The 18,234-nt window shown below is 41.8% G+C and overlaps 2 protein-coding genes across 2 annotated transcripts; one reads left to right on the top strand and one right to left on the bottom strand.

Annotated features, from left to right (window-relative positions):
• Positions 1 to 1,003: 1,003 nt before the first annotated feature.
• On the top strand, positions 1,004 to 13,217 carry LOC311498697 (coatomer subunit beta'-like). The gene is made up of 22 exons (XM_084559399.1): positions 1,004 to 1,108; positions 1,652 to 1,789; positions 1,883 to 1,969; positions 2,326 to 2,452; positions 2,843 to 2,991; positions 3,620 to 3,766; positions 5,354 to 5,453; positions 5,549 to 5,691; positions 6,112 to 6,311; positions 6,906 to 7,016; positions 7,479 to 7,567; positions 7,673 to 7,779; positions 7,855 to 7,998; positions 8,190 to 8,320; positions 8,551 to 8,758; positions 9,088 to 9,198; positions 9,662 to 9,876; positions 9,974 to 10,066; positions 10,331 to 10,511; positions 10,694 to 10,765; positions 11,184 to 12,194; positions 12,312 to 13,217. Exons 1-22 carry the CDS (start codon positions 1,106 to 1,108, stop codon positions 12,399 to 12,401), a joined length of 3,657 nt encoding a protein of 1,218 aa, XP_084415525.1. The 5' UTR covers positions 1,004 to 1,105; the 3' UTR covers positions 12,402 to 13,217.
• Position 13,218: 1 nt separating this feature from the next.
• mrps22 (mitochondrial ribosomal protein S22) lies at positions 13,219 to 17,392 on the bottom strand (the record flags this gene model as incomplete). Its single annotated transcript, XM_084559402.1, has 8 exons — positions 13,219 to 13,590; positions 14,171 to 14,279; positions 14,826 to 14,971; positions 15,168 to 15,251; positions 15,953 to 16,096; positions 16,336 to 16,500; positions 16,600 to 16,748; positions 17,266 to 17,392. The coding sequence occupies 8 exons, from the start codon at positions 17,390 to 17,392 to the stop codon at positions 13,498 to 13,500; spliced, it is 1,017 nt and encodes a 338-aa protein (XP_084415528.1). The 3' UTR covers positions 13,219 to 13,497.
• Positions 17,393 to 18,234: the final 842 nt, after the last annotated feature.

The following is an 18,234-nucleotide window of genomic DNA, read 5'->3' as shown; positions in this document are numbered from 1 at the left end:
ATAAATTGATGTTAAGAGGTTATAAAAAACAATCCAAATGGATAACAATAACAATAACAATAAAAAATAATAATAAGAGTTATTATAATTATTAATATTAATTATTATCATATTGATCTCTGTTTTAATAGCCTATTTGTTATTAGAAAATATATTATTAAAACGAATAGAGGCCCCTACTACATTCGAACTACTAGATTTGAATGACAACAAGGATAACATTAGTAAACTGTGGAAACTGTGAGCCCAGTGTTTTTATTCATTCATTAACTTTTCTTCGTGTCGTACGGGCTCACAGGTACAACGTGTTCTACTTCTCCGCCGGATCTTGAGCTTGTCCCGCAGGAAGCGCTCAAAGATCCACGTCGCCAAAAGAAGCCGCGTCAATTTTGACAACGGCAGAAGAGACACAAACCGGAAACGAGCGAGTTTCTCTTCAAGATAAAAGCATTACATTTACCTACTGGCGTTGATTTTATGGTTTATCGTAAAACCATAAAACTAATTTTAAAATACACCGTAAACTAATGTTAACTATTTGCCACGCTAAAACTACATCTTCAGAATTACTACTTACATGTTACGGTGTGTCATACAAATTATACAAGAACATATATTTCCCAATTGTGTATTTTGCACATACAATTAGTATTACACACACTATTGCGTAAACATGGCTAATAGCTGGTTGTGTTTAAACTTAGATAACATATAGGTGGACTTTATTGATGCATGAGGGAATTTGTTTGGTCAAAGCTCAGTTGCACATAAAAAAAAAAAAAAAAAAAAAAACAAAAAAAAAACACTAGCACACTAATAAAAAAAATAAAAAAATAAATAAAAATAGGCCGTTATAAGCAAAAAAAAAAAAGTATGCTCATCATTTATTATAATCAGTTTGTTTAAACATAATTCTAGTGATTGATGGTCAAAACCCTTTGTGTTTAATAAGTTGTAACTGGTTTTAGCTTTATTGTGAAAATCTCTACCGGACGTTGGTGTGTTATTAAAATGAATTGCTTGGTTACTAAACTTTAGTAAAAAGACCGACGAGGACAGCAGGCAGACTTGATTCTTCACTGGACATCATCGCTGACGTGGAGACATGGTAGGTAGACCAAACAAACAAACAAACAATATACTCTGTCATTAAGTATAATAACTGACCAGAATCACAACGTTATTTTTTTCTAGTTCTTGTGTCAGTGGCCGCTTCATTAAGTTGTGTTATCTTTAAAGTCCGACACTTGGAAACTCCATTCAGCACAAACACAACCAGCAGTACATGCAGCAAATAACAACACCATAGAAACACTGATCTACAACCAGCCCTGAAAAAAGTAGAGAACCCCTTTGGGAACACTTTGAACTGACATTCAGAAACGAAAAGGTATTATCCACTGACATGGAAAAGACTTGAAAGCACCCTGCCATTCTGGAGCAGGCATGCATGCAAAATGTGGTATGGGAAGTGTCAACAGACACACCCCCGCCCCTACCTCTAAACCTCAAATAAAATAGAAGTAGAGCACACACAGTCCTCTGGCTAAAACCAGCAGCTGACCGATGACATGTTTAGATCATTTCTGAAGCTGATTTCTTTTTGTCTCTCACCTCTCCCTTTTCATTTTCTCCGTCTCTCATCCAACAGCCTCTGCGTTTGGACATCAAGCGGAAGCTGACAGCTCGGTCAGACCGGGTGAAGAGTGTGGACCTGCACCCGACTGAGCCGTGGATGTTAATCAGCCTCTACAGCGGCACTGTGGTGGTCTGGAACCATGAGACGCAGGTCACTACCCGTCAGTTGCACATTCACCTACGCCCTCATCCTCCTTCATCCATGCTTGTGATCATATGATCTGAGTGTTTTTGGTGTGTGTAGATGATGGTGAAAACCTTTGAGCTGTGTGACCTGCCTGTCAGGGTGGCCAGGTTTGTAGCCAGGAAACACTGGATCATTGCTGGAGCAGTAAGTATTTAAACTACTTTAGTGCATCACATGAAGGTTTGGTTATTTATACAGTATTAACTATGACATAGTAGCCTGCAAACTGCTTTAACCCACCCTTTGGTAAATCCATGTTTTAAATGTGCATACACATTGTTTTGTACAACTACCAATACAGTTGTGATAGTTTTAAAGTAAAACTTCTGGTTAAAAAGCCAGGTCTGATCGAGGATTCCACTCATGAGCATAGCCAAATTACCTTTCACCGTATTGCACTGAGCTTCTGTTCAGATGCAGTGACCATCGTCAGATAAACTTGTGCTTTTGTGTTCCGTTTCACGTAAAATATGCTTTTAAATCTCTTTGTCTGTCTGCAGGACGACATGCATCTCCGTGTGTTCAACTACAACACTCTGGAGAGAGTTTACATGTTCGAGGCTCACGCTGACTACATCCGCTGTATCGCAGTCCACCCCACACAGCCATACATCCTCACCAGCAGCGGTAGGAAACAGCTATATACAGACACACAAGCATCTAAAATGTAATTTGGTCCTAGCATGGCACACAGTTGGATAGTCCTACAACCAATCAGAGCCACTCTGTTATAAAGAAATTCAACCACACTGTGCTCAGATGACGCATGTGTCTACTCTTCTGTCGATCAGGACATAAAGACCCCCCAAATGCTTTGATCGGCCCAGCAGATCTTTGCTGGAGCGTAATCAGTTCACAACAGAGCGACTCCAGATCCAGTTGCTCTGGCATCCGGACTAACTTTGTTCATTAAGGCGGTTAAAACTTTCAACTTTCCATGCTGTTAGCCGACACATACAGCATAATCAGCACACTCTCATCAGCATGTTTTATGTGTTGTTGCACGTATGCTTTCAGATGACATGCTGATCAAGCTGTGGGACTGGGACAGGAAGTGGACGTGCAGTCAGGTGTTTGAGGGACACACTCACTACGTCATGCAGGTTGTCATCAACCCCAAAGACAACAACCAGTTTGCCAGCGCCTCTCTGGACAGAACTATAAAGGTATACAGACGCTTATGTGCGGCTATCCGTATGAGGACATTAATTGACATCATGCAACTTTAACCTTAAACCAGCTCACTCAAAGTTTTGTGCAGAAACAGATAAAGCTATATTCCAGTTTAAAGGTCCACATCATACCCCTCTATAATGTCCCCAGAATGTGCCTTCTGAGTTTCAGCACAGAATATTCCAACGTGATGTTTTCATATAACTCATTGTCATTGTGGTTTCAGTATGAAATAACATACTGACGTCCTGACATCCAAAGATTATGCAGCATTCCTCACAGTAAAGGCAGCAACATGTACTCTAATGGAAGTCCTAACAACCAGTTTCAAGGCACAGTTTTTGAATTCTTCAAATTCATAATCTGTCTGTGGATTGAGTGTTTTGATACTTTAATACTTTTCTTAAACCTAATGTATAAACAAGAAAGACATGGAAATCTCACTTTCTGCAACATTGGACATTAAAAATCCAGACACCAGCTGCCTTGTTTATCTGATTGTAGGAAATGTGGTCTCAGTATTGAGAAACACCACCTCTAACAGCACCACTGACATATGATGTAATTCGCTCACGTTATTTTGTTGCTGCAATGATAATTAAACCAGCTGTTGTACTGCAGGTGTGGCAGCTGGGCTCCAAGACTCCCAACTTCACTCTGGAGGGCCATGAGAAGGGAGTGAACTGCATTGATTACTACGGCGGAGGAGACAAGCCCTACCTCATATCAGGGGCTGACGATCACCTCATCAAGATCTGGGATTATCAGGTAATGGCTAACACAAACCTGACTTTACAAACCTGAACTGATCAAATTCACCTTTACTCTTGTTTTAGACTAACAAACCACCTAGTCGACACACGAGCATCTCTGCTTCATTCATAAATTGTGCAACATCACTTTTAGCACTATATTCTTATAGTATCCTCCCCAATGTACGCAGATTTGATTTAGTCCAATCAGCATGTCTTTACAGGATTCTTTGAACAGGCGAATGTTCATCTATTCGTTAGAAAAAAATGCCTCACCAAACCAACAATTGTAAAACCAAGCCCTAAACGTGCATGTTCTTTCAAGTCAAGCTCGTTCTCGCAAAAAATCTGCTACTTGTCAATTTAAAAAAAATGATTATCAAGAGCTTATATAAAATTGTAATCCAAATATTCCATTTTTGAAAATGCATTTATAACTCTAAATAAAGTGTAACATACTGTACATACTCTATATTGCCAAAAGTATTCACTCACCCATCCAAATAATTGAATTCAGGTGTTCCAATCACTTCCATGTCCACAGGTGTAAATCAAGCACCTAGGCATTCAGACTGCTTCTACAAACATTTGTGAAAGAATGGGTTGCTCTCAGGAGCTCAGTGATTTCCAGCATGGTGCTGTGATAGGATGCCATCTGTGCAACAAGTCCAGTCGTGAAATTTCCTTGCTACTAAATATTCCACAGTCAACTATGTGATTGGGAAAGACAGCAACTCAGCCACAAAGTGGCAGGCCGCGTAAAATGACAGAGCGGGGTCAGCGGATGCTGAGGCGCATACTGAGCTAATGTCACCAGGTCTAAAGACCTCCAAACTTCATGTGGCCTTCAGATTAGCTCAAGAACAGTGCGTAGACAGCTTCATGGAATGGGTTTCCATGGCCGAGCAGCTGCATCCAAGCCGTACATCACCAAGTGCAATGCAAAGCGTCGGATGAAGTGGTGTAAAGCATTCCACCACTGGACTCTAGAGCAGTGGAGACACGTTCTCAGGAGTGACGAATCACACTTTTCCATCTGGCAATCTGATGGACGAATCTGGGTTTGGTGGTTGCCAGGAGAACGATACTTGTCTGACTGCATTGTGCCAAGTGTGAAGTTTGGTGGAGGGGGGATTATGGTGTGGGGTTGTTTTTCATCAGCTGGGCTGACCTCAACCCGATAGAAGACCTTTGGGATGAATTGAGACTACGAGCCAGGCCTTCTCGTTCAACATCAGTGTCTGACCTCACAAATGCGCTTCTGGAAGAATGGTCAAAAATACCCATAAACACACTCCTAAGAGATTAAACTGTTATAACTGCAAAGGGTGGGCCGACGTCATATTAAACCCTATGAATTAAAAATGGGAATGGGTTTACTAAAGTTCATATGCATGTAAAGGCAGATGAGTAAATACTATTGGCAATATATTGTACATTCCAGTGTAACAAATATCACGCGCCTACTGTTCTTGCCGATATTAAGTTGACAACGTACATGCGTGTGCATACAAATGTGTGTGTTTTGTCAAAAGCCTAGTACAATATGGTCAGTGACACTATGTGATCAGTGTGCTGTATGTGCTGTGTGTTTATCTACCAGAACAAAACTTGCGTTCAGACCCTGGAGGGTCACGCTCAGAATGTGACCTGCGTCAACTTCCACCCTGAGCTGCCAATCATCCTCACAGGCTCCGAGGATGGTGGGTAAAACATCTGTAGACTACACGCAGCAATTCTGTAACTCAAAATCGGTACAGCGTCTTGGTTCAGCTTGACATATTTTTCGTTTCCTTAGGCACTGTTCGAGTGTGGCACTCCAATACTTACCGACTTGAAAACACGCTCAATTACGGCATGGAGCGGGTGTGGTGCATATGTGGCCTGCCCGGCTCCAACAATGTGGCTATGGGCTACGATGAAGGCAGCATCATCATCAAGGTGTGTGTACAGACACTTAGTATTCCCACTTATGACATTTGCATATTACATTTTGGGTATTACACATGCACTGAGGAGTAGAATGAACCTTAATTCCCGAATTAAATAATTGAAGGTAAATGTTTCCCATACCAGTCTTCAACCAAGTTGAATTTTCGACTCTAAATAAGACCTTACATTGTTAAAACCCTCAAATCCTCCAGAGAAAATAGAGGACATGACCTGTTTATCCTCCACACCCTCAGGTGGAGCAATCTTATATAGCTGCTTGCATTGTGTAGGCTAAAGGGAATCATGTTGACCTCTGATATCAAAAAAGGTCTCCCTCCTTTAACCACCAACCACCCTTCCCTCATACCCATTTCCCCTCTTTTTTTGTGTCCCATGTCGTGTACCTCATCCATCCTCGCTCTTTCTCAGCTGGGTCGGGAGGAGCCTGCCATGTCCATGGACTCCAGCGGCAAGGTCATGTGGGCTCGTCACTCCGAGGTGCAGCAGGCCAACCTGAAGGCGATGGGAGAGACAGAGATAAGGGACGGAGAGAGGCTCCCACTGGGTGTCAAGGACATGGGCAGCTGTGAGATTTACCCGCAAACCATCCAACACAGCCCCAATGGGAGGTGAGGTACTGAGTTGTGGGTGGAGGCGATGGTCATGAGAGGTTTGAGTAAAACCTCTCATGACCGGTAAAACACTTGTGAATCAGGAAATTTTTTAAGATCAGGCGAGGGCATGTGTAAAATTGTTGGTTGTAGATTTTATTTCTTTTTCTCCTTATATGCTGATCACTGTCAAATCCTTAAGAATTCCAGGTCTATAATTTAAAGTTGGCAATAAAGACATTTTTCATAACCATGCTCATACAGTTAAAACTGCCAGATACCAAATGTGGTGTAAATAATAATTTTGATGTGATCCGAAGTAACAGTTCTTTTTTTTAAGTTTAGTTGATAATATGTCTAAAATACACTGAAGGTCTCTACAGAATATGTATTAAGTGGTTTAATTCAGACTAAAACCATAACTGTATTGTGTATATGAGCCTAACCACAGTGTGATTACTCCAGGATACATATCAGTGCAGGAAAACTAAAAGACGCATGCATGATTCTTTGGGGTGGTGGGAATTGTGTGGATTATCCCTGGTTGAACTTTCAAAATACTATTTTATATTTATATGTGTATGTAACTTGTGTATTTGCACCCACCGGCAGATTTGTAGTGGTGTGTGGAGATGGGGAATATATCATCTATACCGCCATGGCCTTGAGGAACAAGAGCTTCGGCTCTGCTCAGGAGTTTATCTGGGCCCATGACTCCTCACAGTAAGTCTTTTGCCCGGCAAGAAGAGTTCAGAATTTGGGGAAATATTTTTCTTGCTGGCAGACGCTCTGCACCCCTCCCATGTCTGTAGGCTAATATGACGTGGAGCCAGCAAGCGATTAGCTCAGCATTACATAAAGGCAAGAAACAGCGAGGCTGATTCTGTCCAAAGGGAAAAGGTGGATCTTTATAGACTGCAGCCAAGAAATACTGAGCTTTAGACATGCTGTCAATTAGATATTGTTACCTCCGGACAGTGCCAGGCTAGACCAGCAGCCTTTACAGTATGCTAAGCCAGTGCAATCTAATATTTGATGTATGCAAGTGAGGGTGGTATTGATATAGAGTACTTTACTTAGAGCAAATTTGTGTATTTGCCAAAATGTACTTCTAATTTAAAACTTTTAATTGTATAAATCTTGTAATAAGAAAAATTACATTAACCACTTGTGTTATATTTACAGGTATGCCATCAGGGAAGGCAACAGTGTAGTGAAAATATTTAAGAACTTTAAAGAGAAGAAGACTTTTAGACCTGACTTTGGGGCTGAAGGTGAGTCTCATTCTCCATTTTCTCTATCAACTTAGATTTTAGTGCGTTTTTATATGGAAACAACGTATATACCGTGGGTAATTAATAGTGTCCTGTTTCCCACAGGGATCTTTGGTGGCTTCTTACTGGGAGTGAGGTCAAGCAGTGGCTTGGCCTTCTATGACTGGGAGAATGCGGAACTGGTCCGCCGCATTGAGATCCAGCCTAAACATGTCAGTTGTACCCTATCTACTAGAGTCAGTGTATTGCTTCTGTCTGCTAATAATTCTGTGTATTAATGTCTTTAGGTCTTCTGGTCCGACTCTGGGGAGCTGGTGTGCATCGCTACAGATGAGTCTTTGTTTGTGCTGCGCTACCTACAAGAGCGAGTGTCAGCAGCCCTGGAGTCCAAGGAAGAGATGACAGAAGATGGGATAGAGGACGCTTTCGAGGTCAGGGATCATAGTTTATTTATGCAACTATGCAGTAATCTAATAATAGACTAGTGTATTTAAGTGCTAAAGTGATGTTCGAGAAAATACACATATTCTTGGAAGGAATTCTGTATGCGTTTGAAGTTCTTCCTGTCCGCTATCATTTGTCAACTTCTCTTCTATCTGTCCTGTTACTTGCTGCTGACCAGGTACTGGGGGAGATTCAGGAGGTGGTGAAGACAGGGGTTTGGGTGGGAGACTGCTTCATCTACACCAGCTCTGTTAACAGACTCAACTACTATGTTGGGGGAGAGATCATCACCATTGCTCACCTGGACAGGTAAAACACTTGTGAATTCAAAAAGATGTCCCCGCAAACCCATCTGTGATTTTTATTTATTTTTTTTTTTTAGTTAGCTAAATGTCAGTAAAATGTAGAGAAAACCAGCTTTTTTTTTCTTGTGTCATATTCCTTTCAAGTTGTATCCATATTTATCCACATGGCATTAGAAATTCACCCAAAAAAATAACTATAAAAAGAGCATTAACACAGATATGTCCCTGGTGTAGGACTATGTATCTGCTGGGCTACATCCCAAAGGACGACCGTCTCTACCTTGGAGACAAAGAGCTGAATGTCATCAGCTACTCCCTGCTGCTATCTGTGCTGGAATACCAGACAGCTGTCATGAGGATGGATTTCAGCACGGCCGACAAGGTTCTACCCACAATCCCTATCGAGCAAAGGCCCAGGGTAGCCCACTTCTTGGAGAAACAGGTACACGTGTCCTTCAACTTATACTTCTGGAAGTGCATCTCTGTGCTTCTCTGTCCTTCTGCTTAAACAGACTGAAAGCTCAGGATTCGGATGAATGCATAATTTACGGAACATCCGGCAGCCAGATGGAGGACACATCTGGGCAGCTTATGTCTGTGTTAAAATATATTACTCATGGGACGGTTTCGCTTCTCACGCAACCTCTTTTTCCATTTCACTGTATCACACTGATACACCTTTATATATTTAATATTCCACTGTTGATCACTACGGCAGTTGACAGAGGACAGTGCATTGAATGAAAATGATTGTTTTCTTGTGTTTTATAGGGCTACAGACAGCAGGCGCTGGCTGTTTCCACTGACCCAGACCACAAGTTTGAACTTGCTCTACAGCTAGGAGAGCTCAAGACGGCCCACCAACTGGCACTGGAGGCAAAGGTCAGAGCAGAGGCAAAGTCTGTGTTCACTGTATGCTAGCAGCTCTATGCGGCTAAATGCTGACATGGGCATGCTCACAGTGACAGTGCTGACGTGGCATGCATCATGTCTAGCATGCTTACAGTCTCAGTTTAGTGTGGTGGCATGCTAACATTTGCTAATTAGCACTAAGCACAAAGTACTTTTAATGGGAACCATGAATGCATGATCCACTTGCCACTTAAAAAAAAACAACATAAAAATACATAAAAATGTGCAGAAGATGAATGTGCTGCTAAGACTTACTGCTGTTGAAAGTTTGACTTTATATGCATCACCTTTAAGTTTGACCGGGTGAATCATCTCCCTGTCATCCCATATTTAGTAACTGCTTCACAGTGTATTGTTGCAGAGGTTCATGCTTGTCATCCTGCTATAATCCGCTCTCCTGTCTCTTTGGCACCTCGGCATGCGGGGGCTTCAGTCAGAGCAGAAATGGAAGCAGCTGGCAGAACTCGCAACAACAAAGTGCCAGTTTAGCTTGGCTCAGGAATGTCTGCACCAAGCTCAGGATTACGGGGGATTATTGCTGCTGGCCACCACCTCGGGCAACGCAGACATGGTGGGGAGACTGGCAGAGGGGGCAGAGAACGATGGAAAGACCAACGTGGCCTTCCTCACCTACTTCATGCAGGGGAGGTGAGCAACTGGGGAGTAGGGGAGAGGAAGGAGCTGTCAGAACTGGTTTATGTCTTTAAACATTTTTATTTATTCATTTTTTTTTGTTCTTGCCCAGATTGGACAAATGTCTGGAACTTCTAATCAAAACAGATCGACTGCCAGAGGCTGCTTTTCTTGCAAGAACATATATGCCCAGCCATGTCTCAAGGTAACACTGTTTCTAATAAGGTCAGAAGTGTCATGCTCCAATTTTACTGTGCGTGTACGCACACATTAATCTCATATACATATCTATTCTGCAGAGCAATTTGTCTGTAATATGTATTAAATCTTTTTTTTCGCTGGGTGATTAAAAACTGTTAAGTGCAAGTCAAAATCAGTGGAAAAACGATTCTATTCCTTAAATTTTAACGAGAATATCTATATCCCGTTGTGCATCACTGGTGAACAGTTTATGCCTCTTTTCCTCCAGGGTTGTGAAGCTGTGGAAGGAGAGTCTGTCCAAGGTCAACAAGAAGGCAGCAGATGCTCTGGCTGACCCCACCGAGTACAGCAACCTGTTCCCTGGCCTCCAGCAAGCCCTGCTGGCGGAGCAGTACCTGAAGGAGACTCATGTCAGGGTCAGACCTGCTGCAGAATACCCACTCATTACGGTTAGTGGCCGAATCAGAGGATGGACATTTTCAAACTTAAATAGCCCAAGGATTGAGTTCATACGAAATTATGTGCGGAATATAATAACAGGTTATGTGCTGCATAAGCTGCAAAACTGTCTTTTAGCTGCCAATTGCATCAGAAGGGTCTTAACTCTTTGGTTTTTTTCTTCATTCTGCAGCCAAATGAGGATCGTAATGTTCTGGAGGAAGCAGCAGGTGTAATGCCCGAAGGAGAAATCGCAGACCCAAAGGTAAGGACCAGAATCTGTGGCTCCACATAAGGCTTTTCAGAGAAGGCAACTGCAACTATTGCTCTAATAAGTTACGAAAAGCAGGACAGCACTCCAAGCACAAGTCTGAACTGAATGCTGCTTCAGTAGCTTAAATGCTGTACCAACAACAAGTAAGAAGGTCTTGTCATTCCTATGTGTACTGGCAGACATCAGGCAGCAGTAACTGCTTGTAAATAGGGGAAATGATCAAAAAAATTAGGAATGGATTTACTGTGAGAAGCAGGGTGGCATGGTTAAAGTTCATCACAGTGTCAACTAGTCCAAGAACAGAGATTACTCTACGCCTAATCAGTTCATACACTGAATCTGAATCTGAAATTGAAAATTGAAAGTTTGTTTCTGTGATTGTTAGTGGTCTGCGTTCTCTTTTGTGCAGGATGTGGCAGGGAGCATGAGTGAAACCGTAATTGCACAAGTGGTGACAGAAACTGCACGTTCAGAAGCAGCAGCAGCAGCAGCAGCAGCGGAGGAGTTCGCTCCGCTAAAACAGGAGCCTTCTGATCCGGTTTCAGCAAGAGAAGAAAAATGTTTCCCGAAAGCCCCATCCCCTCGTCCCGTCACCATAACAGAAGATCATGTTGAACCAGAACAAGCACAGTCTGCATCTAATGAGGCGGGAACAGCAAAGGAAGACATGATTGTTACATCAGAGACGTCGGTTTCTGTGGAGGAAAGCATTTTACAGGAGTCTACCATTGAGATGTCTGACAAAGAGCCTGACATGGTACAGCCAAGTCCTGTGGGAGCTGTCAGCTCATCTGCTGATAGGGATGTTCAGGAAACATTTCCACCAACTGATGCTCTACCTGCTGATTGTGTCTCTGAAAAAGAAGCACTAAGTGTGGATGTAGCAGAAGGGGATCTCCTACTTAGCACCACTTTGACAGCTGATACCGTAATTACATCAGAGACGAGGGAAATGGCCAATTACGAAGAACTGGAAACAGATATCCTCTCCTCAGTCGTTCCACCCATGATGGACACAGCAGCAGAGGAATCAGAAGAGACTCCTGCTACTCAGGAACTTGTTTCAGAAACAGCGCCATCACTCGTGACAGTAGAGGAGCTCATTTGTTTTGAAACCACAGATAATTCTGCGCTGGATGCACCTGTGCCAGTGCAAACCCTTCAAGCGTCGATGATCCACGATCCGATCCAAGACTTACTTGAAGAATCAGTGCCAGTACTGAAGCCAGTCCCAGAACAAGAACCACAACAAGAGGAACAAACCATGACACTTCCAGTAAAGTCTGAGGGCACGATGGAGCCTGCGGTTCTTCACCCGGCTGAGCCAGAGGTTTCAGCTCTAGCAGCAACTCCCGAGACGGTGGGTCCAGAGAGATCTGAGGAATCAGCAGAGGACCTCGAAGCAGAGTTGAACGATGAGGTAAACAGTAGTTTTTGAGCGTCTGGCTTCACTGACATCAAAACTGTACTTTCACGTAGTCATGAACTTGTTGCCCTTAAACCAAAAGTATAAGCCATTTTGCACTTCCGCCCACAGGCCCTGGACGATCTGGATCTGGACAATTTTGACCTGGACGATATCGACACCACAGACGTCAACTTAGATGAGGACTTTATGGATGAATAGAAAAGCAAGCCTTTTTTTTTCTTTTTTCTTTTTAAATAAGTGACCAAATAACAAAAAGGGCCAAAGACAAGCTGTCAACATAGTTTAACGCCTTTGAATCTTAATTAACAAGCATCTGCTTTCTTGGTTGTGGGATGAAATAGTGATACTGATGTGAACTGTAACTGTACTTGATATACTGATACCTAGAAGGATTCCCACATTAGTACTACTGCGATACTAAACTGGTGACACGATACTTCAAAGAAAGCAGAGCCACGTTTAACCAGGCCAAGTTGCATTTAAGCCTATTGAGAGCTGAAACACAACCAACCTCTTTTTTATTTCGTATTTTATTTTGAAGGTCATTGGTTTACAGAAAATATCCAGATGACACAGCTGCCTGTATTTAATCTTTAAGTACATTAAGCTCTGTTTGCTGACTATAACGCACACCATCATACAATTAAAAACTCCTTGCACCACTTTCTTGTCCTCATACCTCAAATAACACCACTGTTGATCAGGGTGTTATCAGAGCCATTGAGTTAGAACAGTATTTTATACGTTTCTATGTGGGGCACACCTTCTGACTTTTTTATATATTGTATGTTTAACAAGCAAAGGACTATTATAAACCACACTCTTGGTTCTAATCTGTGCCAAACTCTCGTTGATGTCCTCGTGGTTGTGCATCGTTAGCTTTCAAGCCAAGGTCAACTACTTTTTTATGATGATACTAAAATAATGCATGCTACTGTGAATTTGGACTTGAAGAGTGACTTAAAGGAGCTCATCTCAATAAAGTTGTTTGTCATCCAGACTTCAACAAAATGACATTTAAGTACAAAGATTTTTATTTTGTTATGTACATCATATATGTTGACACTCAAACTACACATGGACACTTTCTCTCATTGACTCTTCAAACTGATGGTTGTGAGGTGCAGCTGTCCTTTCAGTGGAGAAGTCTATTTTTCTGCTGAATCCACGCAGAAGAAAAACAGAAACTGTCACGTTTTACATGTGGGAGGCAATTTCCAGTGTGTACCTCTGTTTCTGGAAACCATTCCTCGTTGTGGATGAATTTCTATTTATCCGTCTAGATGTGGGCAAGTCAGGGAGCAGGGCCCTCAGCAGCCATCTGTTCATACGCTTGCAAAGCCAGCTCGATGTAGCCTGACCTTTGGGACTCCTTCTGGGCATAGATCTGCAGGGACAAGGGTCAGAGGTGAGAAAATTGGATGAGGAGAAAAAAAACCAGCCCAATTACACTGGAGTTGGGGCTATTCAAAACTGTCTTATAATCACAGTATTAATGGTATTAGTGGCAGACTAACTGAACACAGCTCAGACAGAGCTCTGCAATCGACCGTGACTAAATGAGAGGCCTGGGCTGTTGCAGACATACACAAACCCGCGTCTCCTGCTGCTAACATTTCACATTAAATGGCTGTCACTCTCAATGCCCCTCGCCACTGCTTCAAGGCCAAGGGATCGTGAGCGCTAATAAGACCTGATGTATCCTGTGCTTGACCCTGCAGTTCCCACAATGGAGAAAAAGCCAAACCTCTCACGCTGGAAACCTTAGATGAAACGGCCTTGACTTGACCTCTCAAGAGCTGCAGTGACTCCTGGTTTACCCCGAATGTCTCACAAGCACACATGTTCCATGAACTGGATCAAATGGCCATGCATAACATACACTTTATAAGATTGATTATAATAGAGGTGTCAAATAGAGCTCCGAATCAGCAGGTATTTATAAGTCATGGTTGAGCTGTTCTCACCTTCACCAGGTCAGTGCCAGTGGCCTGTTGACTGGCAGCTTCCTGGGCTGACTCACTGTGAGGGTGGACCATGTGGAACAGAGACACTAGACTTGCGGCATCTTGGAACCTGGAAGAAGAAGAAGAAGTCTGCTTATGCACAAATAGACCTATAAAACCAAACTAAACTAAAACAATTCACATTGCGGTGTAACTGAATATTGTTGGAAAAACACCAAGGTCAAAACTGTCGCAAACAATATTTACTCTCATCTTCTCATTAAGGTAAAGGTCCCACAGATAAGGCATGGTTGCACCAAGTCTACTTTTATTAAACTCCAGTGACTGTCATTCTTGATAAAAGAATTTCCGTAACTAATATAAGTAACTTTTTGCAGATAAATAATAGAGCTGCATTTACAATTATAATTTGCCACTGGAGGTTTCTACATTCTCAGATTTTATAATTTTACTATTTTTACAAAATGTTAGATTGGAACTTTGGGAGGTTTATCATGGAAGTTATGGTTATTATTGTGTTAAATTAACCAAAACATTAACTGACTACTCAGAAAAGAATCAACAGACAAATCGAAAAATAACAATCAACAGAATAATCGATTATAGAAATAATAGTTTGTAACAGCCCTAGTTAAAGGTGCCATGAAACACTCACAGCTCTTTCTTCAGCATGTCCACTAAGAGTCCGTCCACCCTCCGAGCTTTGACCAGGTACCAGGTCATTCCTCCAAAGTGCCTGGTGGAGCGCAGCAGATCATACTTGCCATGCTTGTCCAAGTCCTCATATGTAGCTGCATGTACCTAGACACAGGACACATAGAGTGAATATAATACAATGTGGTCCTTGCAGTGATCTTGCTACCCAAGTGGTCCTTGCAGTGATCTTGAGCACAGTGCTCATCACATGAAATTAATAAATGTCTAATCTTTACTCTCCATTCATTTTAGTATAGCTTATAATCAGGTTAAAATAACAAGAAACTCAATGTCAACTTACCCTGATGTAATCTGAAGAGTCGGGTTCAAATTGGACCAGGCAGAGGTCCAATACATCCTCATGACGGTCTTGAGAAAACACCAACTAAAACAGAGAAAGATGTAGAACTGGATAAAAACTGAAGCATAAAAGCCCACGACACTCCCTGCACACAGTGAAGAAAGGCCTTTTTAGTTCATTTGAACTGTGTGATGTTCAAATGAACATCACACACGCTACTTGCACATATTTTGCCTGTGCCTTTGTCCTTAAAAAAAATTCACGTCTTGGCCCACATCAGGAATGAGTATCAGCTGTTATCCACCTTTAAGAAACCTGATAAACCCGAATAAATTTGAATGGAGAACAGAGCATTGGGAGCAACTCGGGTTTCAGTGCAAAATACACTTCATGTGGTCCATGTGCCGGAAATCGGAACCGCTAAGCTAACCAACTAGTTTATGAAATAATCCATTTCAAGCCAAGCTTCATGCTGTCCATAGCTGAAGAAGACATGCAATGATTCTACACATGAGCTGTACCCCAGCTCCATGCTGCACGTCTTAGATATTCAGCGCAGTGTTTTCACAGTGGAACACTGACAATGACAAATGTCAGTATGTATACAAAGAATCCTGGACTTCAGGGGTACTGAAGTAATTCACAAAATTTCTACAGAAGACATTAAAAGAAACATATTTCTCGTGGAATGCCTACAAAACAGGTCAAATAAAACAGCAAAAAGAGAAAAGACATCTGGGAAGAGGTGGTGTTTATTAATCATGTCAGATTCTCCCATTTCCTACCTTTAGGTTCTCCTCTTTGAAGACGGGAGGTGCTACGAGCTTGCGTCCCTCCCTGGGGAAGTAGACCTGAATAAGTCGGTCTCTCTCCTCCCAAGTGGCCTTCCGAAGAGTCCCATTAGGCTCCCGTACAACTATGAACCTCTCCTGAGGGGCAATAAATACAGCATATGTAAGGTGCAAAGGTAAGATTCAGGTACAGTAGATCTGAAAAATGTAAAACTCCTGACTCCATCAACAAAGTACAAATACTTGCATGTCTAATGTGAACTTAATTAACCTCAATCAAGTGCTTCCTTTCTATCAAACACAGCAAGGCTGTGGCTATAAGCGGTCTAAGCCCCAGTTATACAGACGCAAACCAAATAAAGGCTACATCTGTGTACCCTGTGTGGGATGTTGTAGGTGATGTCTGTGAAGACAAACTTGGCTGCGTCCATGCCGTCCAGGATCTTATCCTCAGACAGCACATCATCAATGGGCTTCCTCTCCGGCAGGACGGGGGGCATGTGCAGCAGCCTCTTAGCTTCCACTGTGGCGCTCTCAATAGCCTGGTAACACACAGAAGGGATCAGACGTTTGGATGAAACAAGTGTCACAGGTGTGCATGTGTGATTGAGAGAGCATATTACAGTTCATCTAAGGGGCACCTGCTCCAGTTGTTTATCGGTCATGAGTTTATATGTGGGCGGCTTCAGTTCCTGCTTAATGGGTCGGAACACTTTCTGCAGGTCCAGGCCTGTTATCCTGGTGAGGATGTCCTGCACAGTCGGATCTGTGAACTGGGGCTGTGCATTTTCTGTGAGGGTTGTGGAGAAAGTTACATGAGTTAAAACGTGAGCAAAACTCTACTTACTATATTTTAACAGATTGTATACAGGACTCAAGAAGAAACAAGAAAAAAACATAAAAAATTAAGTATAAGCAATAATGTCCTATTGTAGCTTCCTTACATTTTGACAAAACCTGAGGCAGCTGCTTAACACAACATTTCAGGGTTCATACAGCACAGCATGCATCAAACAGCTCTATCTATATTTCTTATGATTCTTCCCTTCTTCCTCAAGTTGTGGATGGTAGCAAGCGATATGAACCTTTTTTTTTTGGACACTCATACAAAACTACTCCTGATTTATAAACAAACTACCATGGCTTGTAAAACGAATGAAACATTTATTTATGACCAATATTTAACAGCAACTGTCACGAGCTGTTGACTCGAGCACGTCTTTGCGCTAACGAAGGAAGCTACAAGGTCAGCGTCATAACTAAGACAAATGTTCAACAACAGCAATATTTATAGGAACAAAACAAACCATTGTGTTGCGTCTCACTGCAAAACGTCCTTACACAACACCTCATCAACAATTGTTTGCTCCTTTGCACATCTTTCACCCGAGAGTAGCTCCGAAACAAGCACCGTGCTGTACCGAGCGCCGCCATCTTTGTTATTACCTCATCAAAGCGACCCGACCTTTCACCTTACGCTTCAACTGGGGAGCGGTCATGGGATATGTAGTGTGCTTACATATCCCACGTGTTACTTTTTTTATATATGGGCAAATTTATCAGCCATGTACTGGAAAAATCAAACAAACGACGTAAGAACTTAGATTTTTATGTTGCTCTGCATTTTTGTGTTTCTTTTCTAAAAGCAATGATCCTTCATTAATCAAACGTATGTAAGCATTTTAAGTATCTTATGTAATATTGTTTTTTAAAAAAAAATATTCATGTTTGGGGTAGATTCTGGTAGTCTACAATTAGATAAAATGACGGTAAAATATATATATTTCTTAATTTTCTTTCAATCTAATGTAATGCAGGTTTGGCCACCAGGTGGCACTATGACATCAAATATCTTTAATACCTAATATCTTTTAAAGACTCAAGATTCAATATTTTAATTGTCATATGCACAGTAAAACCAGCAGTTTAGACCATGCAATGAAATTCTTACTTTACAAGTCTCCCTTTCTAACCACAGCAAATAAATAAAAGAAATGCAGTACCTAACAAGAACAAAATATACAAAAATAAGGTGCAAAGAGAGAAGTCTGGTCATTTTTTTTTCTGTTTACCGTCTGCGTGGCTCAACTCTGTGTAGCCTACACACATTCCTAACTTGCCATTACAGTGTGTTCTTGAATTGGCTGATAACTGTGTAATCTGTCTGGATGATAAGTTTCACATTCCACTTACTAAGAAAAACATACACTACATTTTCCTATGTAAAGATAGCTCTCTCAAAAGTTCGTTTTAAAAGTCACCCCATTCAACACCAA

Source organism: Chelon labrosus (assembly GCF_963514085.1).
Source record: "Chelon labrosus genome assembly, chromosome: 13".
Taxonomy (NCBI): domain Eukaryota; kingdom Metazoa; phylum Chordata; class Actinopteri; order Mugiliformes; family Mugilidae; genus Chelon; species Chelon labrosus.
Note: the sequence above shows the minus strand (reverse complement) of the source record. Positions and strands in the feature narration are given on the sequence as shown.